This window comes from Ustilaginoidea virens, chromosome 6 (genome assembly GCF_000687475.1).
Source record: "Ustilaginoidea virens chromosome 6, complete sequence".
Lineage (NCBI taxonomy): Eukaryota > Fungi > Ascomycota > Sordariomycetes > Hypocreales > Clavicipitaceae > Ustilaginoidea > Ustilaginoidea virens.
This window is the reverse complement of record NC_057321.1, coordinates 2,240,718-2,256,258: the sequence shown is the minus strand read 5'-3', so window position 1 is coordinate 2,256,258 and position 15,541 is coordinate 2,240,718. Positions and strand designations below refer to the sequence as shown.

The window sequence follows — 15,541 nt, the reverse complement described above, 5'->3', positions numbered from 1 at the left end:
CTTCGGCCCAGACAATGGATGCCGCGTCTTCCCTCTCGAGGGGCTCCCTCGAGTAAGCCGCCGCTACGGCTGGGTTTCCGCTCCCCCTTCCGGGGCGGCTCATGCTCCCTCCGCTGACCGTTCCCGCAGCGTCATCTTCAACGACCCCGACAGGGCGGCCAAGCTGTTCCCCGTCCCGGTGATGCAGTGCCTCCAGGTCAAGCCCATGGGCGCCACGGCCACCGGCGGCGAACGCTTCCGCCTGGTCATGAGCGACGGCGACCACTACGTCCAGGCCATGCTCGCCACCCAGGCCAACCACGTCATCCACGACGAGAAGCTCCTGCGAGGCACGTTTGCGCGCGTGAAGCAGTACACGCCCAACAACCTCAAGGGCAAGAAGTGGGTTTTCTCGCCCCGCCGCGCAGGCAAAAGCGTCTTGTCTTGTATTTGTTGTTTGTTTTGTTTTGTTTTGTTTTTTTTTCCCCTTTGCCCTTGGTAAAACTGACTCTTTTCCGGCCAGCATCCTCGTCATCCTCGACATCGAGGTGATTGAGTCGCTCGGGGTGCAGGACAAGGTCGGCAACCCGACGGCCGTCGAGTCCGGCGGCCCCGCGGCGATCCCGGCCGCCATGACCGGCAGCGACTTTTACGGCGCCAAGAAGGAGGAGCCGCCGAAGCCGCAGGCGATGCCGTCGAGGCCGGCGGCCGCCCACAACGAGGGCAACATCTACCCCATCGAGGGTCTGTCCCCCTTCCAAAACAAGTGGACCATCAAGGCCCGGGTGACGACCAAGTCGGACATCAAGACGTGGCACAAGCCCACCGGCGAGGGCAAGCTGTTCAGCGTCAACCTCCTCGACGAGAGCGGCGAGATCAAGGCGACGGGCTTCAACGACCAGTGCGACGCCTTCTACGACCTCCTGCACGAGGGCTCCGTCTACTACATCTCCAGCCCGGCCCGCGTCAACCTGGCCAAGAAGCAGTTCAGCAACCTGGCCAACGACTACGAAATCACGTTTGAGCGCGACACGAGGATCGAGCGGGCCCAGGACCAGACCAACGTGCCCCAGGTCCGCTTCAACTTCTGCACCATCCAGGAGCTGCAGCACGTCGAAAAGGACAACACGGTCGACGTGATTGGCGTGCTCAAGGACGTCGGCCCGGTCAGCGAGATCGTCTCCAAGTCGTCGGGCAAGCCGTTCCAGAAGCGCGAGCTCACCCTCGTCGACGACACCGGCTACTCGGTCCGCGTCACCGTCTGGGGCAAGACGGCCAACTCGTTCGACGCCGACCCGGAGTCCGTCGTCGCCTTCAAGGGCACCAAGGTGTCCGACTTTGGCGGCAAGAGCCTCAGCCTCCTCTCGTCCGGGTCCATGACCGTCGACCCGGACGTCCCCGACGCCCACCGCCTCAAGGGCTGGTACGACTCGGCCGGCCGCACCGACAGCTTCGCCACCCACCAGAACATGGCCAGCGTGGCCGGCGCCACCGGCCGCAGGGACGAGCTCAAGACCATCTCCCAGGTCAAGGACGAGAACCTCGGCGTCGACGACACCGTCTACTACTCCATCAAGGCCACCATCGTCTTCGTCAAGCAGGACAACTTTTGCTACCCGGCCTGCTCCAGGGACGGCTGCAGCAAAAAGGTGGTCGAGACGGGCGACGGCACCTGGTACTGCGAAAAGTGCAGCCTCTCCCACGCCAAGCCCGACTACCGCTACATTGTCTCCCTCAACGTGGCCGACCACACGAGCCACCAGTGGCTCAGCTGCTTCAACGAGTCGGGCCTCCTCATCTTCGGCATGACGGCCAACGAGCTTATGGATCTCAAGGAGCAGGACGACGCCAAGTTCATGGCCGCCTTTGAGACTGTTAATTGCAAAAAGTTCCATTTCCGTTGCCGGGCCAAGATGGATAACTTTGGTGACGCCCAGAGGCACGTCCCCGTTTCCCCGTTTCCCCGTTTCCCCGTTTTCCTTCCGGGGGAACCCAATCCTGAGCGATGCCGGCTAACTCCTTTGGTCATGCTTTACAGGGTCCGGTACCAGGTCATGACTGCTGCGCCGTTGGACTTCAAGGCGGAAGGAAACAAGCTGTCGGAGCTGATTAAGCAGTATGACATCGATTCGTGAGCGGGTGGCGACGACGGATGAGCTGCGACCGCACCGGCGACTTGTAAAGACCATGTCACGATCCTTTGGGCTTTGCAAGAGATCCGAGGCGGTGGTACCGAGGGGCGGTACCGAGAGGATGTAGTCATGATGCATTGGAAGACGACGACGTCATCTGGGAACATAGTCTGCGCTGTCGATTTCCTTTTGTAAAAATAAGAAAAGAACAGAAAAGAACAGAAAAAAACAATGTTCAAAGATACAGGGGGAAAAAAAATCCACCATTGATATGACTCAACACGAAAGACGGACGTCTACACAGTGCACAGCACTTGATCTAAATTAATCCAACTGTTGACGTGATGAAAATCCCAAATTCTCGTGCGTCCATGTTGGCTTTGGGCCCGTCGCGTCCATTATCGCCATTCAACTTGCTCATTTACACCAGTATTGAAAGGGGTATTCCATTCACGTCACCAGATAAACCAATCACTCGATTGAAAGCTTCTCATGTTTCCAGGGACGCTGGCCCTCTCCGCCGCCATAGCCGGCCGTAGCCTGGTAATCACCCCGCAGCTTGTACTTGTAGATGGTGAGGCCCTCGAGACCGACAGGTCCACGGGCATGGATCTTGTTGGTGCTGATGCCGACCTCTGTGCCGAATCCGTACCGCATACCGTCGGCCACGCGGGTAGACGAGTTCCAGTACACGCCTGCAGAGTCAACCTGGTTCATAAACTTTTCGGCTTCGGCTGCATCCGAGGTGAGAATGGCGTCTGTGTGATGCGAGCCGTGGGTGTTGATGTGCTCAATGGCTTGGTCGAGGCTAGAGACGGTCTTGACGGCGACCGTCAGCGACAGGAATTCCGTGTTAAAGTCTGCTTCGGTGGCATCTTGGACGGCGTCGCTGCTCAGTGACGCCAGAGCGGCTTTGCTGGCGGCATCGCAACGCAAGCATACGCCTTTGCCAACCAGGGCGGCGGCCACGCCGGGAAAGGAGGTGTTCAAGGCCGCGTCCTGGATCAGAAGGGTCTCGACACTGTTGCACGCCGCGGGATAACTCGTCTTGGCATCAACAATGGCCCTGATTGACTTTTCCGGATCTGCAGTGGCAGTCAGGTAGATGGCACAGAGGCCGTCTGCGTGGCCCAAAACGGGGATTTTGGTAGACTCTTTAATGTACCGGACGAGCTCGTTTGACCCTCGGGGAATGACAAGGTCAATGTGTCTGTCCTGGACAAGAAGCTGAGCAATGGCGTCGCGGGTCGTGACAAGCTGGATGGCTCCGTTGGGAACCTCGGTTTTCTCCAGGGCGGAGGAAATGACTTTTGAAATGGCCACGAATGATTCGGTAGATTCCTTTCCGCCTTGACATTTCGCCAGCATGGTTAGCATAAAAAAACAATGGTAAAAAAAAAAAAAAAACCGGGACGGAGCACAGTATGCGGGCTTCACCTTTGAGAATGGCGGCGTTGCCGGACTTGATGGCGAGACTTGCAATGTTGGCAATGACTTCGGGACGGGCCTCAAAAATGATGAGCAGCACGCCGATGGGGCAGGAAACTCTTTCCAGAATCAAGTCGTCGTCTAGCCTGGTTCGCGTTTGGACCTTGCCAACTAAGAGAGGCAAGTGAGCAGAGCCGTCTGATGTAGTGTGTGCTATCCTCTCCCTCGGGCGGGGGGCATACTGCATACCTGGATCTTCCAAATCTCTCACGTCCAGAATGCCCTTGAGCACATCTTCCCACTTGCCTTTCTTGCCCAAGTCCAATCTCGATACCAATGCCTCACTTAGCGAGCCGTCGGCAGCGGCTTTCCTGGCAAGCGCGAGGTCGCGCGCATTAGCGGCCAGGATTTCGTCCTTGGCTGCTGCGAGAGCGGCGTGGATCGATTCGAGGGCGGCGTTTCGAGCCGATGCCGGGAGGGAAGCTAATGCGAAAGAAGCAGTCTTTGCCTCCTTGGCGGCAGCCTCTGGAGATGCGTTGGTGAGGGACATGGTGTATCCTGTTTGGCCCGTGGGCGGAACTTGCGGGACTAAAAGGACACGCAGTGCTTGCCGAGTATCCTTGTAGTCAGGAGACTACGAAAAGAAATGCAAAAGCAGCCAATGCTCGAGGTTTGGTGGATTCGACGAAATCGACTCCGATCGGACGTTCGTATGACTGGCTAGGTATGTAGTTGGTTGAACTAGCCGGGCAGGATGGGTGGTGGATTGATGGTGCCCCGCCGTCGCCGTGGGGTAAAAGGTGAGGAGACGAGTCATTCCGGGTCTCCAAGTCGATTGATTCTCTTGGGTTGGTTTTCAGCCGTCTGGTCCTGCTACAGGGCCACCGTGTCTTTAGTTCAATTTGGTGCGTGCGAATGGCATTTGATGGCATTTGATGGCATTTGATGGCATTTGATGGCATTTGATGACAGGTTGATGTTGGAACTTGTTGCTAGCAGGTCCACCTGCAGCATCAAAGCAGCCACCGTCATGCCTGCCATGACGGGTTGGCAGGTGCGACAGATCATCATCCTCTGTCCGTTTTCTGCTTGCCTAATTCTCGCCGCCACTTGTACGCCGGTCTCGCTCCCGGCGTGGGTCCCCGAGTGGCTAATAGGCCTACGGGCACGCCCGGGGTTTGAGATGCCAGCCAAAGGCCAACCGCCGGGAAAGAGCTATGCAAGTATTTCTACCCGATTCCCCTCTCCGTACAAAACCTAGGGACCTATGGTAGTCAAGCGGGGCGCGCGTATAGGCGCAGTATCGAAAGCACCAAGGTCATTGAGGCGGAGGAGCCGTAATGATGCTGTTGAAGAAGAAAACTGCCGCCAGGCTTGGACCACCATGAGTGAGTGATCCATCACCTCGCTCCTCCGTAATGTGATGCGAGCACGAGAAGCGTTAATTTTAGTACTCTCAGCCGCTAGAATAATCCAAGGCTAGCCTTTTGCCTTCGTCGCCTTTACAAGAGGTCTCCGACCCTGCTTGGATTAAAAACGGCCATCATTTCGACTCTCCAACATCTACGCCAATGCCAATGTTACTAAAATCCCGCCCAAAGCGCTCCACCAAAGCCTCCTTATGCGCTATTCTCGTGAGAGTATTCCAGGTCATAGAATTGCGATCATCCTCCTTGAGCCAACACATGGCCTTCAACATCCTCATTTCCCCGTGGTTCTGTCGATATGTTTCGCAGTCATCTAGCGCCTGTTTGAAATCATCAACCCATGCCTCTCTTATCGTGACGGTATGTATATGCTCTCGAGGCCATGAAACGCATCAATCAATAAAGCCAACTCCTCCTTAGACTGCCTTTCCGTACATCGTTCCAGGATTAGTTGAGCTGCTTCAAAAGAAGGCGATGGGCTTGGAGTCTGACGAGCACTCGCCCCCGCTGCATTCACGGTTTCGGGGTGACTCAAAGCCCCTGCTGCTGATCGACTGATTAAAGGACTCGAGGCTTGTTCCTAAGTATTGTCGACATTGGCATCTTCGTCGCCCGACGAAAGAGGGACTGGATCGTGAATCAAACCGAACCCTGCTTCTGCTGCTAAAAAGCCAGCATCATCGCCATCTTCAATCATCGAGCCCCTATGGGGTATATCGGGCTTGAATACCTCTGCCCACGTGCTATAACTAACACCTTTGCCTAAAGGCAGCGACTTTCTCGTGACCCCTTCTATCAAGAGTTTTGTGCCGGCATTCGATCTTGTCCGCATTTTCTGGAGACATCTCAACATGCCGGTCTTGGGATTGAATTTTATTCCTGAGCGCCGTTCAGCCTCGAGAAATATATGCCAAAACTGCCTCATATCGCGCTATTTTTTCTCGACAGCCCTGATCTTCCATTACCGCTCGGGCCATTGGCTCTCGAGTACGGAGTAGAGGAATGACAGTAGACCATTGCAGGCGAGTCCCTTGACTGCACCGTGAAGGGTCTCGATCCAGTGATCAACACCTGTAAGGAAATATACCAGTATCAAGAGGGGAGACACTTATTGAAGAGGTATCGTAGCTATGGTACTCGTAATGATGATGTTGTGGGCAGGCAGAAAGGAGTCGGAAGGCGGTAAGAATTCTCGTCGCATTGATGACCAGACTTGGAATAGCGGGCCGTGACAAGGATTCTCCACCCATTTGCATCTCAACTGGCAACCAGCTGTACCAACTGAAGTCTGGCAAGGGCAGCCAAACCCTTGGTGCAACACCATCGGTAGGATCGAGATCGAAATGTCAATCTTCCCATCCGACCAAAGTTGCCGCGCTTGCCTTGGCGACCCCATTTACGTTTGAGGGCGACTGCAAATCATAGTCTGCCAACGCCTCTCCTCTACGATATCACTACTGCAACATGGCGACGTAATGCCAACCAGCGCTTACCCCACTTTGCGAGCCGCTCGTCTCTGCATACATATGATGGTAGTGGTTTTGCTGCTGGGCTCAACCATACGAGAATGAGGGCCTCTTGCCGCACGTCACGTTGGAAGGAGCCCCCAACGCGGGCGTTGTCGGAACCAAGCGTTATCGGAACCGAGGTAGAGGCTAACGACAGACTTGCTGCCGTGACCCAGCCCCCCGTCGGCGCCAGAACAGCCATTGTCGTCTGCTGTCGTTCGTTTTCGAGCCGAATGCCGGCGAGAAGCTCACACTTGGCAATCAACGCGAGGCGCTTTCCGGGAACTCTTTTACTTTTGCCCTTCGACTCGTCCCACTTGCCGAGTTCCGTCGAGCTCCGTTGAAGCTCCGTCGGCCGTCGAGCGGATCTTTGGCAGCACCTGGCAACCCGACTTCTCAACCCCATGGTAGTTTCCCCTAAGCCTCAAGGGTATCATCCGTCGGAAGCCAGTTCCCTCAGAAAGCTAGCGCCGGCCTAGGGGCGTCAGGTATATTTATGGGGACTCGGGCTTGTAACGTCTGGCAGGCTGGCCCACAGGCGTCAGTTTAGGAAAGCTCCGAGCCGAGCCCGGCCATGAAGCCTCGGGATGGCCAAGGCTGCACGGAATGGCGAGGCCACCGGTTCATGCCCTCGTCCAGCACCCAGCTACACCCTACGCCACCAAAGGCGCCCGAGCCGTCATGTTGCTGCTATCGTCCCATGACTCCGATTCCCACCGCAACCGGACCAGGTGGCCGAGTCCCAGGACTTTCAAACCGCCATATCGGTCTGCTCTTCCCACCCTGTCGCTATGCCAGGTCTGGCTGGCTGGTCTTGGGCCGCTAGTCATGGTCCACTTTCCCCATCAAGGACCATGCTAGCCTGCTTGGATATTTTGTTGAGCCGAAGTTCGGGCAAGAATGCGGGCATGCTTTTCTCGTTTTTCTTTGCTTCTTTCTCGCTATCCACTTTTGATCTTCTATAAAATGGCATCGCATGGCATGTCCCGAGATGTGATCTCTTGCCAGTCGACGGATGAGTTTACCGCTTGCTCTTTGGACTGCCAAAGCATAAGAAACTCAGCTCACATCTCACCCTCTATGGAATGTGGAACCTAGCCCCCGCGTATGACAGCAGCCATGCCTGAGCATTCGGAAAAAGCAGCGCCGGAGCGCCAGCCGGACGAGATTGAGCGCCCAGCATCTCCTCTATCTGTTGACACTGCGGAGTCGGAGGCAGTACGGGATGTGGAAAAGGCCCTGCCAGACCATGCTTTCCCCTCGGCAGACACCTCCGGGGAGCCAGCCGGGGCCGAGACGGATCCCGGACCTGCGGCAGCTGCTTGCCGGACAATGTCTCGGGTGTCGTCCACAAGGTCCAGGGCTGTTACCATTGTGCCGCGAACGCAGCGACGAGGCTTGTTGAGCCACTTCGCCATTACTCCCGAAGTAGAAAGACCGTTTGAGTACAAGAATTCGACGAAATGGCTCATTACCGGCACCGTAGCCTTTGCAACGCTGGCTGCCCCGTTGGGATCCGCCATTCTTTACCGTGAGTTCAACTACCTGTCCACTGCGTGCGCACATCTTGGCACCCAACACCTTTATTCCCCCCAAATGGCATGAATCTTGGCCGCCAGATACTGATAGTCGTCTAGCTTCTCTGCACCACCTGACGATCGAGTTCAACACGTCGTCCACAGTCGCCAACCTGTCTGTCGCCTTGTACATGTTGGCCATGGGTATTTTCCCGCTGTGGTGGTCCTCGTTCTCCGAAGAATTCGGCCGCCGCAGCATTTACATCATCTCCTTCATCATGTTCATCCTATCCACCGTCCTGTGCGGCCTGAGCCAGAACATGGCCATGCTCATCGTGTTCCGGTGCCTGACGGGCGGGGCATCGGCCAGCGTTCTAGCCGTCGGCGCGGGCACCATTGCCGACATCTGGGAGAGCTTTGAGCGAGGCCGCTCCATGAGCATGTATTATCTGGGGCCGCTCCTGGGGCCCATCGTCTCCCCGACCCTGGGCGGTGTTTTGACGGAGAAGCTGGGGTGGCGGGCGTGCATGTACTTCCTGACCGTGTACGGCTTGGTCGTGACCGTGCTGCTGGTGCTGTTTCTGCCCGAGACGCTGGCCCGCAAAAAGACGCCTCCTCACCCCCAAGCGGACGCCGACGCCGACGATGACGGTGACGGTGACGGTGACGGTGACGAGGCCGCCGCCCGGCGAGGCTTGCAAAAGGTTTCCACGCGACAGTCGGCCAAGAGGCACTCGAAGCGCTTTGCAAAGCAGACCAAGCGCTTCCTGGTCGACCCGCTGGCCGTCCTGCTGCTGCTTCGGTTTCCCCCCGTCCTCATAACCGTGTGCGTGGCCTCGGTCGCCTTTGGAGCCCTGTTCGTCGTCAATATCTCGGTCCAGCAGACGTTTGCCAAGCCGCCGTACAGCTTTTCGGAAATCAGCGTCGGCCTGCTGTACCTCCCGCCGGCCCTGGGCTACTTCATCACGGCCCTCTTCGGCGGCAGGTGGATCGACAACATCATGGCCAGGGAAGCCCGGAAGGCGAACCGGTACGACGCCCGCGGCAAGCTCGTCCTGCTGCCCGAGGACCGCGTGAGGGAGAACATGTGGATCGCCAACACGGTGTATCCCTGCGCTCTGCTGCTGTTTGGCTGGACGCTCGACCGCGGGATATTCTGGCTTGTGCCGTCGGTTGGCGCCTTTCTGTTTGGCCTCTCATACATGCTCGTGTTTGTACGTCTGTCCGCCCCTCTTTGCGTCAAGGGCGTCCGTGCCTGTGGCTATTCATTATATATAAACAATTTTTTTTTCCCTGAGAAACATAGAAGTAAACTAACGAATCCGCAAAACAGAGCGTGGCCACGACAATGCTCACAGAGCTGGTCAGCAAGAGGAGCTCGGCCGGCGTGGCCGTCAACAACTTTGCGCGCAGCATCCTCAGCTGCGCGGCCACGGTTGTCGCGGCGCCGTGGATCCAGGGCGTCGGCGTGGGCTACGTCATGACCACCGTGGCGTGTTTCTGCATGGTGGCAGGATACGCGGGCATCTGGACCCTGCGGAGAAACGCGCCGCGGTGGAGGAAGGAGATGGACGTGGCGCTGCAAAGCATGACATGACGATGCAAGTCGGCAGACGACGTGACGCGCCCCTGGGGTGCCGTCGACGCGTGGAATTCCAAAGCACGGTCGCCGTCGCCGGCCGTCTTCCTCCCCGCCCACCCGGCATGCATGCTCCAAGCCGACGTCGCGTTCACGCAAACATGCTCGCCAGCGCCTCCAGGCCGACGTTGCCGCCGGTCAAGACAACACCCAGATCCCAGCCTCGCTCGCCGCCCTCCCTCTCCACCATGGCTCGAAAGTCCTCGTCGAAGAGGACGACGGCGAGGCCGACGCACGCGCTCGGCTCGACCACCAGCTTGGCCCTCTCGAGCACCAGCCTCATGGCCGCCTTGATCTCGTCCTCGGTGACGCTGTACATGCCGGCCACCAGCCGGCGGCGGCAAATCACGTCGAACGGCCACTCGCCCAGCGGGGTGCGCAGCCCGTCGGCCACGGTGAGGCTGCGCACCGACTCGACCCTCCGGCCGGCGTAGTAGCCGCGCCGGCCGTCGTCGGCCCCCTGGAAGGACGGCTCGGCGCCAAAGACGCGCACGCCGGTGCCCTCGGCGCTGAGCGCCACGCCCGACAGCATGCCGCCGCCGCCGCAGGGCGCCACGATGCCGTCCAGCGCGGCGCCCCTCGCCGCCACCTGCTCCTGCAGCTCCAGCCCCAGCGTGCCCTGGCCGAGCATGATGTCCGGGTGGTCGTACGGCGGCACGAGCCTCGCCCCCGTCTGCGCCGCCACCTCGCCCGCCCGGGCCTCCCGCTCCGCCGCCGTGCTGCCGCTCAGGTACACCGTCGCGCCGTACCCCCGCGTCGCCGCCATCTTCTGCGCCACGCTGCCCGCCGGCATGACAATGTGCGCCGCGACGCCGTGTTCCCGCGCCGCCAGCGCCAGCGCCTGCGCGTGGTTGCCTGCCTTTGCGGTTAGCCTCACGATTCCCAAGCCGGAAAGGACACCCCCCCTCTCCCCTCTCCCCTCCTTATTTGTTTTTTTTTTTTTTTACTATTATTATTATTATTTTTTTTTTTTTTTTTTTTTTTTTTTTTTTTTTTTTTGGAATCGGGCGTCGTTTGTCTCACCGGAGCTGTGCGTCACCACGCCCCTTTCCTTGCCGCCGCCGTCGACCCACCCGTCCTCCATCATCAGCCGCTGCAGCGCGTGGAACGCCCCCCGGACCTTGAACGCCCCCGCGCGCTGCAGGTTCTCGCACTTGAACCACAGCCTGAGCGTGGGCCGGGCCGGCTGGCGGCCCTCGAAGCGCGTGCCTCTCAGGGCCTCCGCGGAGCGCGGGGTGGACGCCAGCTCCGACAGCGTGCGGTTGGTGAGCACCGGCGTCTGGTGGACGTGCGGCTTGACGAGGGCGTGGGCGGCTACGACCGAGGCCCTGGTGAGGGGGGGGGATGTCGAGACGTCTGCCATGGTTGCTTTTGCTTTTGCCTGGGCAGGTGGGCAAATTTGCCGCTGGATAGACGGATGGATTGCGAGGATTGCGATGATGGGGGGTTTGGCAGGTGCAGCAGGTGTTTGGCAGATGCAGGTGCAGCGAGCGGGCGGGACGAACTACATACACGGCATCCATCAGAGTGGATTCCAGGTCCGCCCAGACGTGGTCCTTCTAGCGGATTCCAGCAGACCGGCGCAGTTGCACGGGGAAAGCAACAGAAAAAAAACACGAAACGGAAAAAAGACACGTAATTAATTGCACGGCATCGCCGTCTCCTGCATTGCGGCGCCACAAGTCCTGCCACCGCCGCGCGCGTGTGTGTGTCTGTCTCCGTGGCGCAGCGTCTCCTTGTCAAGAGAGGAGTTACTCTAGATCAAGTAACAGTAGAATAGTATACTAGTTCGGGTCACGCCCAAGCCCAAATTGCAAACGACAGACTGGCTGACTCCCATGTGCTTTTTGTTTCGATCAAGTTCAATGGGTCAAAAAAATCCCCAGACATCAAAATCCCTCCCTCACACTTGCTCTATTTTTGGTTCTCGGGTCGCAGAGATCTTCGAAAAGGACGAGGGCGTCAGCAGAAAAAAAATAAAAAAAAAATAAAAAGAATGAAAGAAAGAAAGAATAAAAAAAGCGGGAGCAACAAAGATCGAGCCGACTCACCGAACAGCCTTGCCGGCTCTCCAAATCTCCAGATTTCGAATCTCCTCCATCTCGGCCTCGTACCTCTGGCGGTAGTCGGCCTGGCCGTTGTAGTCGAGGGATCGCTTGGTCTCGGAGCCGTCCTTGACGGCGTCGTACAGGCTGTTGAAGACGGGCTTGAGGGCGTCCTTGAACTTGGGGGTCCAGTCAATGGCGCCGCGGCGGGCCGTGGTGGAGCAGGCCTCGAACATCCAGTCCATGCCGTTGGCGCCAATCAGCGGGTACAGGCTCTGGGTGGCCTCTTCGACCGTCTCGTTGAAGGCCTCGCTGGGGCTGTGGCCGCGCTCGCGCAGAACCTCGTACTGGGCGAGGAACATGCCGTGGATGCCGCCCATCAGGCAGCCGCGCTCGCCGTACAGGTCCGAGTAGACCTCCTTCTCAAAGGTGGTCTCGTACAGGTAGCCGGAGCCGATGGCGACGCCCATGGCGACGGCCTTTTCCTTGGCCTTGCCGGTGACGTCTTGGAAGACGGCAAAGGACGAGTTGATGCCGCGGCCCTCGCGGAACAGAGATCGGACAGTGCGGCCCGAGCCCTTGGGGGCGCAGAGAATGACATCGATGTTGCTGGGGATGTCGACCTTTGTGAGGTCCTTGAAGACTGGGGAGAAGCCGTGCGAAAAGTACAGCGTCTACGAGAAGGGCGGGTTAGCTTGGTCTTTTTTTTTTTTTCTTTTTTTTTCTTTTTTCTGGTGTTTGGCAATGGCTGTGGGCGGGGCCGAGCTTCAAGCCCGGGCGTCGTGAGACTGCGTTGCTTACCTTGCCCTTGACGAGCTGGGGCTTGATGGCGGGCCAAGTCTCGGACTGGGCGGCATCGGACAGCAGGTTCATGATGATGGAGCCGCGGGAGATGGCCTCGTCGACCTCGAACAGGTTCTTGCCGGGGACCCAGCCATCCTGGACGGCGTCGTTCCACGACTTTCCGTTCTTGCGAACACCGACAATGACGTTGAGGCCGTTGTCGCGCAGGTTGAGACCCTGGCCGTGCCCCTGAGAGCCGTAGCCAATGAGCGCCAGAGTGTCGTCCTTGAAGTAGTCCTGCGGCACGCGGTCAGCATGTCGTCTGCCGAGCACATTCGCTCTGGAGAGCTTCAACAGAGCTTGCAAGAGGACCAATTGGCCAGGCAACATCCTTCCCCTTTAGCACCATCGAGAATCACAGGGCAACGGGACTCACGAGAAGCTTCTCCTGAGGCCAGTCAGAGCGCTCTTCACAGACAGCAGGCGAGAAGAGGAAAAAAAAGAGTCAGCAACGGTGTGGAAAAAAAAAAAAAAAAAAAAAAAAAAAAAAAAAAAAAAAAAAAAAAAAAAAAAAAAAAGTCGCGCCACGTCAGAACAGCTGCATCGGCCGCCACGTACCGTAGACATCCTCCTTGTGACCGGCAAAGTCGATGGTCTTGACGCCGCGGACCTGCTGGACACGGGCGCCGACGGCGGGACGAGCAGCCGTGGCCGCACGAACCATCTGTCTGGCGGCCGTGAAGGAGCGCTGCTGCACACGGGGAGCGGCCAGCTGGCGAGCGGCGCGCAGGGATTTGGAGAAGCCTCTTGAAGCCATTGCGAGGTTTTTGGGGGGGTGGGACGGTGCGAAGATGGGCGGGATTGACGAGATGGACGAGAGGAACGGATGGATGGAAAAAAAGGAAAAAAAGTGAGTCGAGAACTCGACGGGCGGTTCGTGTCCTTCGGGGGGGCGTCTGGACGGAACTGGAAATTTTTGGGGCGGCTCCGATCTCGGTGGCGTGGCGGCCAGCACGCAGGCAGGCACTGATTGACTTTTGGTCAGCAGGATTCAGGCCTGCCGGGGGTTGGGGCTGGGGGGCTGATGGCACTGCTGGCTGCCAACAGCCCGCTGCAGCGGCCTGAATCTCCTCGGTTCGCCGCACGTCGTTGACGACTGGACATACATGCTCATCCAATCCGGGGCGCCGAGTTGCCAGGACTTGCCTTTGCCAGAAGCCCCCTTTCTTGCTGCCCGTCAAGGACCGCCGTCGCGCCCACAGCCAGCCCTGCCGGCACAGCGCCTTGGCCTCCGAGTTGGCCCCGGTACACTGTACACTGTGCAGTATGGGACGGACGGACCAGGCTCAACCCCCGTCTCGCTCCGCTTTCCGCAGGCGACGACCTCAGCCACATGCATGCATGCATGTGCCATGCTGGCGCTGCTCCTCTCGCGTCGCCAGCCTGGGCAAAAAGGGGTCGGTCGGTCCTTTCGAAACCACAGTGCCATGTTTCTTGTCCTTCTCCCCGACGTCATGACGCGCAATCGCCCATCGTGGAGCTGCTCGGTCCAAGCTGCTCGGTGCGAAACGATCAGTCGACGCGAATAGCCAGCTCTTCATCAACACGCGCGTCGTTCTCGTCAGCCGCGCCGCCGGGGGACGCGGCAAAGCGCGAGCACGCATAAAAGCAACGAGCCAAGAGAGCAGAGAGCAAGAGAGCAGAGAGCAAGAGAGCAGAGAGCAAGAGAGCAGAGAGCAGGAAAAGCAACAAGACCCGGTGAATAAATACAATGTCTGAAGACTGGGAAAAAACATCAACTATGCTACCTTGCGCTTGATGCCGGACCTGAACCCAAGTTGACCCTTCCACCCCCCCCCCTAACGGAGCTTCGCACGCCAGTCCTCCGTGACGCAACCTTTTTCTGTGCCTTTGCTCGCGAGCCCCCGATATCCGTCGTCCTCGACCCCCCAGCCACGGGCCGCGGGAGCAGCCGGGAATAAATGGCAGGCTTAGCCACCTGTTCCCCGCGCGCGGCGCGTTGCTGCTTGGCCCCAACCTATCTGAGCACGCGGTCGTAGTAGGTGCCCTTGACGGATCCTCCTCCCATCGCCGTCCGCACATTCCGCTTGAACCCTTCCCGGTGGTTCCGCAAATCCTCGGCTGCCTCCTTGTTCAGCGGGTCCGAAGCGTTGGGCTCCAGGAAAAGAAACTGCGTTGAGGGGTTAGCACCGTGAACCCACCGTCCTGGCCTGCACCCACGCAGCCTCTTCTTTTTCTTCCTCTTCTTCTTCTTGTTGTTGTTGTTGTTGTTCTTCTTCTCACCTGCAACCCAACTATCACCGCGTTCAGGTTCAGCACCGGCTTCCAGTCCTCCCGCAGAATGTTCAGGCACACCTTGCCTTCCAGATCAATGTTGGGGTGGTAGATCTTCTCCCGGCACCGCACCTTGGGCGGCTCGTGCGGGAAGTTCTGGTTGATGGCAAAGTCAAACGTGAACCGGCCCTGGCGGTACATGCCCTCGTCCGGCTCGATGGTCAGGACAAAGTTGAGAATGTCGTCCGAGTCGGGGAACTCGGTCTTCATAGTCGAGCCCAGCGACAGTTCGGACAAGTCTGTTGGGCGAGCTTCCGTCAGCAGGGCGAAAACGGCAGAAAGCACGCGGCCCCCCCAGATATCCGACAAGGCTCCCCCCCCCCCCCACCCCCCCCCCCCCGAAACGCACCTTTCTGGACGCGCAGCTGCGCCGCCGTAACCTTTCGCTTCTTCCCCCCGGCTGCTTGGCCTTCTGCATTCTCGGCCTGCTTTTGTTCTTTTTTCTAGACCGCACAAGTGCCAAGCCCCCCCTCCCCGCATCAGCAAGGGCACAAAAAAAAAGAAGAAAAAAAAAAACAAAGCATCCCCGGCTCACGGGGATATTCAACTGCTCTCCCTACCATGGACCATATCTTCAACATCTTCGTGGCGGGTCGGAAAACGGGTCCCCGCCAGAGGAAGGGCCGGACGAGGAACCTTGAAACGGCGTCGAGGGAGGGACCTTGGGCCAACGCGACAAAGCGCGGTAGGGGGGGGCGTACGGGGCGGCCGGGAAAAAAAAAAAAGAA

General features: G+C 58.5%; 7 protein-coding genes across 7 annotated transcripts; 3 read left to right on the top strand and 4 right to left on the bottom strand.

Moving 5' to 3' along the window:
• Positions 1-14: 14 nt before the first annotated feature.
• Positions 15-2,114, top strand: UV8b_07530 (uncharacterized protein; the record flags this gene model as incomplete). Its single annotated transcript, XM_043145027.1, has 4 exons — positions 15-52; positions 130-381; positions 503-1,918; positions 2,018-2,114. 4 exons carry the CDS (start codon positions 15-17, stop codon positions 2,112-2,114), a joined length of 1,803 nt encoding a protein of 600 aa, XP_043000962.1.
• Positions 2,115-2,582: 468 nt separating this feature from the next.
• UV8b_07529 (uncharacterized protein) lies at positions 2,583-4,089 on the bottom strand (the record flags this gene model as incomplete). The annotated part of the gene is made up of 3 exons (XM_043145026.1): positions 2,583-3,460; positions 3,549-3,710; positions 3,789-4,089. 3 exons carry the CDS (start codon positions 4,087-4,089, stop codon positions 2,583-2,585), a joined length of 1,341 nt encoding a protein of 446 aa, XP_043000961.1.
• A 1,021-nt stretch (positions 4,090-5,110) lies between these two features.
• Positions 5,111-5,524, top strand: UV8b_07528 (uncharacterized protein; the record flags this gene model as incomplete). The annotated part of the gene is made up of 2 exons (XM_043145025.1): positions 5,111-5,326; positions 5,387-5,524. The coding sequence occupies 2 exons, from the start codon at positions 5,111-5,113 to the stop codon at positions 5,522-5,524; spliced, it is 354 nt and encodes a 117-aa protein (XP_043000960.1).
• Positions 5,525-7,593: 2,069 nt separating this feature from the next.
• On the top strand, positions 7,594-9,588 carry UV8b_07527 (uncharacterized protein; the record flags this gene model as incomplete). The annotated part of the gene is made up of 3 exons (XM_043145024.1): positions 7,594-8,005; positions 8,112-9,205; positions 9,325-9,588. The coding sequence occupies 3 exons, from the start codon at positions 7,594-7,596 to the stop codon at positions 9,586-9,588; spliced, it is 1,770 nt and encodes a 589-aa protein (XP_043000959.1).
• A 133-nt stretch (positions 9,589-9,721) lies between these two features.
• On the bottom strand, positions 9,722-10,993 carry UV8b_07526 (uncharacterized protein; the record flags this gene model as incomplete). Its single annotated transcript, XM_043145023.1, has 2 exons — positions 9,722-10,485; positions 10,654-10,993. 2 exons carry the CDS (start codon positions 10,991-10,993, stop codon positions 9,722-9,724), a joined length of 1,104 nt encoding a protein of 367 aa, XP_043000958.1.
• Positions 10,994-11,544: 551 nt separating this feature from the next.
• On the bottom strand, positions 11,545-13,275 carry UV8b_07525 (uncharacterized protein; the record flags this gene model as incomplete). The annotated part of the gene is made up of 5 exons (XM_043145022.1): positions 11,545-11,572; positions 11,682-12,349; positions 12,477-12,755; positions 12,895-12,926; positions 13,077-13,275. 5 exons carry the CDS (start codon positions 13,273-13,275, stop codon positions 11,545-11,547), a joined length of 1,206 nt encoding a protein of 401 aa, XP_043000957.1.
• Positions 13,276-14,496: 1,221 nt separating this feature from the next.
• UV8b_07524 (uncharacterized protein) lies at positions 14,497-15,394 on the bottom strand (the record flags this gene model as incomplete). Its single annotated transcript, XM_043145021.1, has 4 exons — positions 14,497-14,649; positions 14,763-15,052; positions 15,163-15,256; positions 15,374-15,394. The coding sequence occupies 4 exons, from the start codon at positions 15,392-15,394 to the stop codon at positions 14,497-14,499; spliced, it is 558 nt and encodes a 185-aa protein (XP_043000956.1).
• Positions 15,395-15,541: the final 147 nt, after the last annotated feature.